Source organism: Myxine glutinosa, chromosome 13 (genome assembly GCF_964187855.1).
Source record: "Myxine glutinosa chromosome 13, kmMyxGlut1.1, whole genome shotgun sequence".
Lineage (NCBI taxonomy): Eukaryota > Metazoa > Chordata > Myxini > Myxiniformes > Myxinidae > Myxine > Myxine glutinosa.
Genome location: NC_136273.1, coordinates 11,572,715 through 11,585,265, shown reverse-complemented (window position 1 = coordinate 11,585,265; position 12,551 = coordinate 11,572,715). Strand labels below are relative to the sequence as shown.

General features: G+C 46.0%; 1 protein-coding gene across 2 annotated transcripts in view; it reads right to left on the bottom strand.

The window, feature by feature from the left end:
• LOC137438599 (unconventional myosin-VIIa) overlaps nucleotides 1-12,551 on the bottom strand; it is a 218,201-nt gene that overhangs the window by 136,166 nt on the left and 69,484 nt on the right. For both annotated transcript variants that reach the window (XM_068133783.2, XM_068133784.2), the window contains exons 9-11: nucleotides 9,557-9,633; nucleotides 7,352-7,471; nucleotides 1,004-1,146 (exon numbers count right to left, since the gene is read on the bottom strand). In XM_068133783.2, coding sequence (XP_067989884.2) covers nucleotides 1,004-1,146; nucleotides 7,352-7,471; nucleotides 9,557-9,633 — 340 coding nt within the window. The remainder of the gene's footprint in view (nucleotides 1-1,003; nucleotides 1,147-7,351; nucleotides 7,472-9,556; nucleotides 9,634-12,551) is intronic.

Genomic DNA, 12,551 nt, shown 5'->3' with positions numbered 1-12,551 from the left:
AACTTTTGTACTTGTCAAATTATGGCGTCATAATGGAGGCACCTATGACATCATCATTAACATATGTTATTCTCCATGGAGAGTTATTTGCAATGAGCCACGTCTCAATTGTTTTTGACGCAGCACTTTCGGAAATATAGAGGTGCAAAGTTTTTCAGTTTTTCCAGGATGCCGCCTGTACCACGTGGCCTATGACGTCATAATTAGGTTGCAGATAAAAGCATACTTATTTTGTGAGGATAAACAGACAGACAAACAGACAAGCAAACGGACCCAAATGCAATACCCTCTCCTCTGGCGAGGGTAATAAAGAAACGAGACCCAATATATGTTATTGAATCAAATCTGGAGTCGTGCAATGACATCATCAGCTGAAATAGGTTTGCGAATTAATGTTTGCCCTCGCAAAACAAAATGGCCAATAAATCTGTGAGATTGTACTGAAAACACAATAAGCCCACAAGTTATGGCTTGGCCTGTTTGGTGTTCCCATCTGAGCACACTGCTCATATTGGGATTCAAGATTGAAATCCCAAACATGGTTTGTTTCTTGTCTATGAAAGTTCTTGCCATTCATCAAAAAGAACATTTATCTGCCATAGTTTGACTTGTCCTGCATGCAGTATGAGTACACCACCCCCTCACCCCCCCCCCCCACCCCCCTGACCTCCATGAGCCTCAGAAACAGCAATATGTTCACGATGACAAGTGTTTCATACACTTGGATCTGTAGTTTCTACCTGGTCCGGTGCAATTGTCCCTTCGGTTTCACATCAAGTGGTCGAGGCTAAGGTGGATTTAGTTGTGTGTGCTGTCATATTTAAGTTGGAGGTTATAGAGGTATGTGTTGTGTGCAAAAGATAAGGAAACCTAAAGTTCTGGGAGAGTGTAATCTAATGGGATCAGGATTAGTAATTTTAAAAAGAACACTTAAAAAAAAAATTCTGCCACCACTGGGAAAGGTCACAACAATGTGAAGGTCAATTGGTCAATGGAATAGCACCTGTTGTTGTCAAAGTTTTCAAATCCAAAGATGTCCAACAGGCCGATCGAGTGTCTCGTGTCTTTTGGATTGTGAGATACGGGCTTGAAGATCGTCTCGTTGATCTTCTTCACGATCCACACAAACAGCAGCCCATAGATAGTCTGTCGGTTGTCATAGAGACAATGAGTACATTAATCTCATGTGAAATAAACTTTTTACGAAGTATTTTTCACATTTAGTGTAAGGAAAAGGAAAGGTGTTTGCTTGCCATGGCCAGGTTGGCAATCTGTAAGGCTTCAGTAAGTCATCTACCAACACCAAGGGTAATAGTAACATTAAGGCCTTAGGCACCATGTATATTCATGTGTTTTTATAATTTGTTATAATATACAATATTAAGTGTTTGTGTAAGATAAGGAGTCACTGTGACATGTCCTCACTTAGGAGACGGGAGATTGGACTGGTAGATATAGCATGACAAAGACATTCCATTTATTTGTTTTCCTCTGTAGAACCAGGTGGCGTCGGGCCGGATGAGGGCAATACAGTACGTCCCTCACCCTGCCATCCCCACACCACCACACATTCGCACCCCACCCCACACTAAGGGAGGTAACTCATCCCGCAGCTGTCCGTCAGTGTGCGTGTCTGTTAATTGGTGGGTGTCCTCTGGTGCCGGAGTCTTATGGAGGCTACAGGGTGTGGATTCCTGAGAGGCCTGGACTGAGATTGGTGGGAGTAGCAAGGGGGAGACTTGTTGGGGCCTTAAGGCAGGCAATAATAAGGCTGTGGAGAACTCTCAGTCTGTCTCTTGGACCAGCGCACGCTCTCTGGCTTGGACCTGCCGGTGCTCTGCCTCACCACCTCTCTGCCTCAAGCCGCTGGCTTGACCTGACTCCCTGACAACAATATGGCTTATTCTTTGCCCTGGTGAAAACGACAGTTGTGCTCCAGCTTCAGGCTATTCACAACAGTGTGTGTGCATGTCTGCGTGCGTGCGTGCGTGCGTGCGTGTATGTAGGAGCTAGGGGGGGGGGGTATAGGTTTTTGTCTTATATTTGTGTTCATAGCATATCTTGGATAATAAGTTCTTTATTTATCTCTTAAGTAAGGGCTTGTTCCGTGTTGCTGCCATTTTGTCGTGGAGACGATCTGGTTCATTTGGGATCCCTGAAAGGTTAAATTTATTGTAATCCCATTTTTAACCAACACAGTAATAGGCTCCACTGGCTCACAGGCTTATGACGACTTGCTGCGTATCGGCTTGTGAGAAACAATGATAGTTTGGCTATCTGTTGCAACGATCCACCGTTTGTTGCAACGGTCTGTTGTTGCAACGATCCACAACTATCTGTTGCAACGATCCACAACGATCCACCGTTTGCCCTTCACGTGACTCGTGGTGGTCCCTCTCGGCTCTCCCCCCGTTGGTATTTTTGTGCACATAAGATTGTTCACGGTTCTGTTTAAATATTATTTAAATATGTATAACCTTTCCCCTTCAGTGTTTTACTCAGTGGTATTTTACAACACGCTGTTTTTCTTCCTTTTTAAAAGGCTTTTCTCAATTTCCTCTCCAACTCATTCCACCTCAAAAAAAAGAAATTCAATATCTTATACGTCTCCCTCACTACATGGTCTAAATTCACATTCATTCCATCCCTCCTCCATCATTCTGAACCGGATTGCTAACTTGAAAATCACAACAAACTCAATTTGTTTTCAATGTTCGTCTTTCATTAATCATCCACTTTCTAAACTCCCCTCTTGCCCCTCCCATCCAAATCCCTCCCCTTGCACCTACACTCCTAAACTCCCCCCTTGCCCCGCCACTCTTAAACTCCCCCCCCTACCCCTCCACTCCTGAACTCCCCCCTTGCCCTTCCACTCCTGAACTCCCCCCTTGCCCTTCCCCTCCTAAACTCCCCCCTCACTCCTCCCCTTCAAAACTCCCCCCCAACCCCTCCCATTCAAATCTCCCCCCATACCATTCCTCTCCAATTCTCCCTCCTCCCCCCTCCTCCTCAAAGCTGCCTCCTCCCCACTTCGTCTCCCTTCTATCTCATACCTCCACCTCCCCCAACCTTCTTCTTTCCTCTGCCCCCCCTCAAACAACCCCTCTCTGTGCCTCATCCCTTCACCTTCAAACCTTTCATCCTCCTCATCCTTCCCTTTCTTGGAACTCTTCTGCAATCGCTGACACACTAACAACTGCTCTCCCTACCTCCCCCTCTCATCCTTCATCTTACCCTACTCCTCCCCTCCCCTGTCCTGTACCCGATGCTCCCCCTCTCTCTTCATTAACGGTATGGACCTCAAACATCCGGGGCCTTCGCTCAAACCTGACTGATCTCTCCATACAGGTTGCTTCTGACAATCCAGACTTGATCTGCTTAACAGAGACTTTCCTCCTTCAAGATGTCTCTGATTCCTTAATATCTCTTCCTGGTTACTCCCTCCTCTGGTATGATAGACCTGAGCCTCGGCCTGGTGGTGGGGTGGCTATCTTTATCAAAAACTCTCTTCCTCACTCTCCTTCCACTGCCCTCTCTCCTCCTCACCCCCAGGAGTACCTCTGGCTACGGCTTCCTCTCCGCTCCCACCTTTTGTTCATATGTGTTCTGTACCGTCCCCCAAACAGTGATGACTCCATCTACATTTCACTGTCTGACAACATGGACCAACTTCTATCCACTCATCCCAACTCTCTCTTCCTCATATGTGGTGACTTCAATTGTCATCATGCCACCTGGTTGGGTGTGGGTTCCTCTCTCACCAGTCATGGCACCTCAGCAAAGGACTTCTGTGACTCTCTGGGATTGACACAATCTGTCAATTTCCCGACCCGGATCTCAGCCAATGGAGTATCTTCTCTTCTAGACTTGGTTATGACTAACTTCCCTGCTAATGTCTGCTGCTCTTCTTCTGCTCCAATCGGTTCTTCTGATCATGTGCTTGTCAAAGTGGACATCTCTCTGGCCATTCTCAGAGAGCCTCCTCAGCGTCGACGAGTCTGGCATTTCACTCAGGCCGACTGGGACGGTCTTCAAGCAGCCATCAATCGTCTGGATTGGTCTCCCATCTCCACTGCCTCTGACATCAATTCTTCCTGGGAATTCTTCCAAAGCAAACTGATCTCTCTCATGCACAGATTTATCCCATCTCGCCTTCAGTTGTCTTACCCTTCCTCCCGTCCATGGTACACTGAATCTTGTGGTGAGGCAGTTGCCCTGAAACAACTTGCCTTTGCCTCTTGGAAGGCTAATCCAACTGAAGGAAATCTCAGTTCCTTCCACCAAGCTCGGACAAGTGTGTGTCTACCCTCAGGAGTGCCAGGAAGCACTATCTCTCCTCACTCAACAATGAACTCTCAAACCTGTCTCCTTCCTCCAAATCCTGGTGGTGTCTGGTCAAATCCGTTTCTGGTGTTTGTTCCCCATCCATCCCCTCCCTTACCTCAAATGGCCACACAGTTGACATCGCACGTGACAAAGCCGAATGCCTCAACTCTGTGTTTGCCTCAAAATCCTTAGTCCCAAACCCATCTCTCTCTGTTCCCACCTTTCCCAGTCGAACCAAACTGCTCCTGGACTCTGTGACCTTCTCTCCTGACAAGGTGGAGGAGTTTTTGTCAAACCTCGACTCTGATTCTGCAACTGGACCAGATGGCATCAGCCCACGGGTCCTAAAATCCTGCTCTGCCGCTCTATCTCACCCTCTCTCTGTTCTTTTCACCCTATCGTTTGCTCAAGGTCATCTGCCAGCATCCTGGAAATCAGCAAACATTACCGCTTTACACAAAAAAGGTGCAAAAACAGATCCTTGCAACTACAGACCAATCAGCCTGCTCCCAATTATCAGCAAAGTCATGGAATCCATCATTGCTTCGGATATGAAATCTTTCCTCTTCTCCAATGGCTTGATCTCTGATCATCAATTTGGTTTCAGACCAGGTCACTCTACTCTGGACATGCTGCTTCTGCTGTCTCAACAATGGATGGAGGTCCTCAATGCCAAACAGGAAATCAGAGCTGTCTCCCTTGATATATCACGTGCCTTCGATACGGTCTGGCACCCAGCTCTGCTCACCAAACTCTCCTCCTATGGTATCCATGGAAATCTCCATGCATGGCTTGCGGACTTCCTCTCTGGTCGTAGTCAACGTGTGGCCCTGAATGGATTTCTCTCATCTCCCCTTCCCGTTCAGGCTGGAGTTCCCCAAGGCAGTGTGCTGGGCCCTGTGCTTTTTCTGGTCTTTATCAATGATCTCTCCGACTCTCTGGAAAATCCTCTGTATCTCTTTGCTGATGACTCCACTCTCTGCCGCTCCATTCCTCTTCCCTCAGATCGGCAGTCTGCAGCCTCCTCACTCTCTGAAGACCTGGACAAAATCACAGACTGGTCAAACATGTGGAACATGTCTTTCAATCCTGACAAATCTCACACTCTTACTATGTCTCTCTGAAAAGATCGACTGGACAACCCTCCCATCTACTTTCTCAACAATCCTCTCCAAGAAGTTCTGTCGCTCAAGCTTTTGGGTCTCACCATCTGCCATGATCTTTCTTGGGAAAACCACATTTCCAAGCTGGCCTCCAAAGCCAGTCGCCGACTGGGCATCCTCCGTCGTGCGAAGTCCTTCCTAGGCACACCTGAGCTCCTCACCACATACAAGGCTTTCATCCGCAGCTCAATGGAATACTGTTCTCCCCTATGGGCTGGTGCTCCTGCCTCACACCTGGCTCGGCTTCACGCTGTTGAATCCAAAGCTTTCAGAATCATTGGAATCTCCCGCGATGAAGCTATCTCTGAGGGCCTTTCACTCACTCACCGCAGGCAGGTAGGTGGTCTTTCTGTCTTCTACCGACTCCTCTCCGGCCTTGCTCCCCCAGCTCTCTCTGTGCTCTGTCCCCCAAATATTCCTACAGGTCGCACAAGATCTGCCAGCCACCCTCTGATGGTTAAACTGCCGAAATCTCGGCTCTCTGCTCACCTTCACTCTTTCATTCCTCTTTTCTCCCGCCTCTGGAACAAACTCCCACACTCACTTCAATCACACTCCTCCCTCCAGGTCTTCAAAACAGCTGTTCACCACCATCTCTTATCTTCCCCCATCCAAAACCTTGATCTTTTCTACCCCCACTAATTCACCCCAGATCCACCTTGTTTGAAATTCCAACTTCTTTCCTGGAAGTCTTGGCAGTGTCCATATGTTTTATACCTCTCCCACCTCCCCCCCCCCCCCCCCTTCCCATGCCTCCCCCCCAAAGCCCTCTCCTTCCCACAGTTCTCTCGATGTCTCCATGTCTCTCGGTCCCTGCTCTCAAATGTTGTTTTTGTGTCCTTCCCCCTCTCTCCCCATCTTGTCTACCGCTCCCGATGTTATTTGTTTTGTGTGTCTGTTTGTCTTTCTGTGTGATTAATGTTCGCTCTTTCACGAGCCTCGATCTTGTATACAAAAAAAAAAAAAAAAAAAAAAAAAAAAAAAAACTGATGTCTCAGCGGTTTCAGCATGACGCAACTTCCTGGGTGCAATTGCGTCCTGTTGGTAGGTTGCCATCAACGCGACAATATTGTTTCATCAAACCCTATGTATTTCTGTTATTCATTCATTCATTTCCTTTTGATGGGCTGACAGGATGTCATAGAGGTATGCAAACTCGCCTCTCAGCTGTCTAACCTGGATGTTTTTTTTTGTTGTTGTTTTTTTTGTTTGTTTTTTGTATACAAGATCGAGGCTCGTGTAAGACCTAACATGAATCACAAAAAGACAAACTGACACATAAAACATAAGATAAAGGGAGCGGGAGACAAGATGGGGAGAGAGGGGGAAGCACATAAGTGCAACATTTGAGAGCAGGGACATCGAGAGATCTGTGGGAGGGAGAGGGCTTCGGGGAAGGAAGCACAGGAAGGGGGAGGGGCGGGGGAATGTCATCCTGGTGTTTCACTGGCAGGGTGATTCATCAATGTGTGTGAGCTATCCTTCGGATGCACGTTAAACTTGCGTCCTGTCTGCCGATATTATCTGGTGGATGTCAAGAGTCCCTTTCTGAAGAGTGTGTGAGCTACCGCCGGCACCCTGGCCAAATAAATTCCAGGTTCCTGCTCTGACCTTCGTCGAACATCAGGCCTGTCCAGCCAGTTTGTTGAAGATTTGGGACGAAACATCACCGGTCAACCCCCCGAAGAATGTGGTAATAATTGTGGTCGTTAAAGAGAAATGATAGTAAGATTCATTCCCTGATGTATCATCTTCAGGATTTACTGAGTTTTAACTAAATAAGGAAGGAAAATCATAAACTGACTGAAGGATAATGCAGTTGTTGATGAGAGATCAATTAAGTTGGGGTCGCAACAAAATACCTTTACAAGGGCGTCCCTGTTGTCTTCTGTCTGCACCTTGCTCAAAGGGGTGTTCACACTCTCCCTCCGTACCATCATGTTCTTCTTCGTGAGGCAATTTTGCAGGTGTTCCTCATCAACCTGTCAAGAAAAAGTCAAAATCCTGGAGATTTTGAAGACACCTGTGTCTCTCAGAAGCAGCATCTACCCCAGAGAATGACAAAATAACTTGATATTGTGAAATCTTCATTTATTTATTTAACTATTTATATATTTAATACAGTGAATATATTTAGATGTAAATAAAAAGAGACATCTACTGTGGATTTGTTTTAAATTGCTGTTAATGTATATACTAGGGCATGCCCGTACTATATATATGCCCGTACTATATATCTATCTAAAATTATATCCCCCCCCCTCTATTTACATGAAATGGTTTGGTCCATTCGCAACGCCAAAGCGAACGGCGAACGGCTTGCGAGTACAGTGACAATCCCCCCCCTCTATTTACATGAAATGGTTTCGTCCATTCGCAACGACCACAGAACCCCCCCCTCTATTTACATGGAATGGTTTGGTCCATTCGCAACGCCGGCACACGCGATCGTTCGCTGCTCTCTGATTGGTTGAATCGTTTTTTGTACATAGCTCGGTAAGTAATTGTCCGATTAATATGAAACCTTGAAAAGGCACATCCTCGGGTCCCCAGCAATATACCTGGCAAGTTAAAAGTATATCGGACCCGTGGTTGTCGAGAAACAGCGGTCACAGACAGACAAACGTACAAACGTACAAACGTACAGAGATTACTGGAATTATAGATAGATATATATATGTCCCAGAAGTCCAAACAGCTGGTGGAGTTTAATTTCATCATTATCGTATGGTTATTGTATTGCACATTTGCCATCTTATCTTGTATATTATCTATAATAGTAAAAGGCAGTGTTTGTCCGTCCATCCGTCCGTCTCCTCCATAACTCCAAAACCATTAAACCTAGCGGCCCCAAACTTTGCATGCATACACCTGGACCTCAAACAGATTACAAGGATGAAAACTGGGTGTTTGGGTGTGTTATAACATCCTTTTTGAAGATGATTAACGAGGTGCTCATAAGAAAAAAACCAAATGTGGTGGTGTCCCAATATGGCGGCCCACCATTTTGGTCATCCCACTGCACCTCGCTGGGTTCTTGAGCCGCCATTTTGTTTCGGCCTTCTCAAATGTGCCTTGATTTAGAAAAACGATAGATCATCATTACATAATTGAAGCATATCATCGAAATCTGGATTCAGATATAAGGATTGGATCTTGTAGACTAAATAATGTCCAAATCTGGAGTGAAATCTGACGAAATTTACCATATCTAGCGGTTCGTGAACGCTATTCAGGCTGCTTTTGCAAGCCATGGCGTTACAGTAGACAGAGCTGCCTTTTTGTTTTCACCTACCCATTTCTTCATTGAACATTTTTGTGCAATATAGTCACTTGCCCGCCCCCCCCCCCCCCCCCCCATGTTTTTTTCAGGAAGGTACACCAGAGGATCTTGAATGGTCACAAGCACGGACTGACAAATCTGTGTCGTTCTGATTCTGATTTGAGCTGTTCTGATCTGATTCTGTTCAGATCTGATTCTGTTGTGTTCTGATCTGATTCATGGTTCTCCACCACTCAATCAGAATCCATCGTTCTGATTTCTCGTGAACCAATGTGCAAATCGTGTTCAAACTTCAAATCAATAGGATGAAAATTGATGATTCAGAAATTCAACCTTCAGGTCCAAATTTTTGATCTTGACTGCTTGACAAAATGGCTGACCGGAAGTAATTGACCAACTACTGATTTTAAAGTGTTGTTCGAGTAGAATGTAGTGTTGCAAACTAGGCCTCAACAATTACAGTGCCAAGTTATCTCCAAAAGTATGTCAGGAAACATGACCATGCTGTGACCTTTTGACCTCAGAAACAATAGGGGTTTTGCTTTTGACTAGCTCTACTTAGGTTGAGTTTTGTGAAAACCGATGTGGAATTGTGACCTGTCGGCGACTAACAGGTAGGCAAACAAACATGCACAGGAAATAAACATACTTGTGAGTCTTCACTTACACAAGTAATAATAATAATGGCAGATTGTGTTAACAATTACCATAGGTTTAGGGTGAAAGTGTGGTTATTAATATAATGAGCAATTAGGTGCATTGGTTTAACAAAGGATGTTATTACCTCCAGGATCTTACAAGTCCAGGACAGGTGAGACGTAGAGACAATCTCGCAGCACTCTAGGTTTCTGTTAATTATACCTGGGGGCAAAAGCAGAAATAAAATACTTTTTAAAATGTAAGATCTATCAAAGTGCCTCATGTTGTAATTAATTTCTACACTTTTGTTAGAAAACCCGAATGGACGTGACATTTTAAATGATCGAGTTGAATGGAAAGGATACTCGTATGTCGGCCATTCATAAAGTTCGACAAACACAGTATTCACAGGTAGCTCAAAGCACACCAATGTTTATTTAATCATCAATACAGGTATATGTCTTCATATAATTAGAAAGAAAAAGATTTCTCCTACAAATTATATATAACTGTGTGTTGAAAAATACAAAACCATTGCGGTGTCTTGGAATAATTGCTAGTAATTACTAGAGTACCTACATAAAGGTAGATCATTACTAGAGTACCTTTAACCCCCCGATTATTGCAGTGTTCTTTTCCACTTGCTCCACTAATTCCTTTTGTCCCACCGTCAGCTGTTCTACTCCCCTCGTCAGATCCTCTATGCCCCCCTGTAACCTAGCCGTCCTATTTCTCACCTCTTTCTCCATACGCTCCTCACCTCGCTTTACGTCCTCGCGTACCCCCGCGACCTCCTCGCTCACACCTCGTCTGATCTCCTCCCCCATTTCTCCCATCTCTTTGGTAGATGCTGCCCTCATCTGTTCCAAATCATTCCTCTGGGCATCCAATTTGGTTTCTAACCCGATTTTCACCTCCTCTATCTGATCTCCCATTTGTTTAATTTCCCAGGCAGATTGCTCCCCTATTTCCCTCAATTTGCCTTCCATAGTGTTTTCTAACCCCCCTAACCCATTCTTCACCCCCTCCATCTGGTTCTCCTGGGCAGCCATTCTATTTTCCAACCCCATTAACCCCTCCTTCATTTCCCAAATTTGATTACCCATGTCCTCCAGTTGGCCCCCCAATTTACCTTCGAGCCCCCCGATTTGGCTTTCTAGCCCCCCAATTTGATTTTCCATATTACTTAACCCGTCTCTCAATCCCCTGATTTGGTTTTCTAAACGCTCCCCCATTCTGTTTTCCAATCCCCCAATTTGGTTTTCCATTTGCTCACCCTGAGCCCTCGTTTCTTCCTTTTGGTTGTCTAATTTGGCCATTATTTGCATCATAAATACTCTCATGTGCTCCGGCATCTCGGGCTCGGCTGCCGCGACCACGTGCGAAGCGCCGCCATTTTGTGCGCCTCCCACCTCATGCGAGGCGCCGCCATCTCGTGCGCCTGAAACCCCCGCAACCCAATGCGTATTGCGCTCCTCCATTGCTCCCAAATCCTCCCCTTGGTCCTGGGTCGACTCTACCTCTTCTTCTAACTCCCCCACCGGCATCCGGTCGCCTTGATTATCCATGGCACAATTTTAAAATTTAGGATATAAAATAAAATTTTGGCCACTCATAATTTTGAGTGCGTTAAATGCACTTCGGGTCCGAATCTCGCTCCCGACACCAATTGTTACGGAAACGGGGGACGGCTCTCCCGTTAGCAAGGGGTGGTTAGCCCCTTGTCCTGTTAAGCTGGCTGTCTCCCCGGTCCTGAAACTATCCCACTTCTTCGTGGGGTGAGATTGGCCGAGGTGATTGGTCAAGGGAGTCCCGTACACCTCCGCCAACCTCTCCACGAAGCCGGTGGATAGCCCCGTTCGAAACCACGGACAAGATGTTATTTGCTGAGCGGGTTAGCAGCCCGCGGTTCGAACCATTAGCAAGTACTAAACCCGATTCTTATGCGTTGGCCAAATCGTGCCACAGGTGTTCAATTATGGAAATCAGAAAGATGAACGGATGTGAAGAAAAGAAGGCAAAGGTAGGAAGAACAGGGATTTATTACTAATTACTATTTACACAATCAAAGAAACCAAGGGAGAAGGAAGAAAATGAAAGCAATTTACAGAAGAAGAAGAAGAAGAAGACAGTGCAATTCTACTTATACAAGCTTAACTTATTCCCAGGGACAAGACACACAAAACAAACTCATGTACACAAAAGGATGGAATGACAGGAATGGGTGGAGGCATGAGAAGGTTCAGGTCCGTGCAAACGGCAGGGCTGGAGGTGACAGCTCCGACTCCTCGCACTCTGGTTCACAGAACGGGTGACAGAGAGATCCGAGGAGCGCGGCACGTCGAGGTTCGCGTGCCCGCACTTGTTGTTCCTCAGAGTGCTGGTTGGTATCGCGAGCAGGGCGTGCCGATTCTCATTCACCTTGTGCTCCTTGGTTATGCGCTTTCCTCTCCAGAACTCACTCTCTCCTCCTCAACTGAACTCTCTGAACTGAACTCCGGTGGACTCCTGTGGGGGGCTCCGCGCGACAGGTTATATAACCACGCCCATGGAACTTTCGCGAACCTCCTCGAACGCTCTCTCTCCGCCCTCTCAGGCCAAACCCCATATCCTTGGTTGGTTGATCGGGGCTGGCTCACTCCTCCTTCTGATGACGAGGTGGAGACACGCCTTTCTTCCCCGAGTTAGAGCATGCCGTAATGGAGGGCAAATGCAGTTGGCAATTGAAAGGGGCGATGGTGATGCCAATAACCCCACCCAATGCAACGGTGGCGAACGCCGCGGTGCTGGCGCTTTGGGAGGCCACGGCGATATTGTAGGGGATCTATCTTATTTGATCTGGTGCAATGCAGTGTCAATTAATGGGAAACAGAGCCTTAAACTAACATAGAATAAGAAATAACTATAGAGAGGTCTATGATTTTCTAAGTGCATGCGATGGACTAACTAAAAGGACGACCTTTGATCTTTCACACAAAACGGAGGTATTTGCAAGAATTACTATTTACAGAGGGTGATATTTACCAAAATTACAGGATTCTCAAATCCGTTACAATATATATATATATACATACATACATACATACATATATATATATATATATATATATATATATATATATACAGGGGGCTGCAAAAGT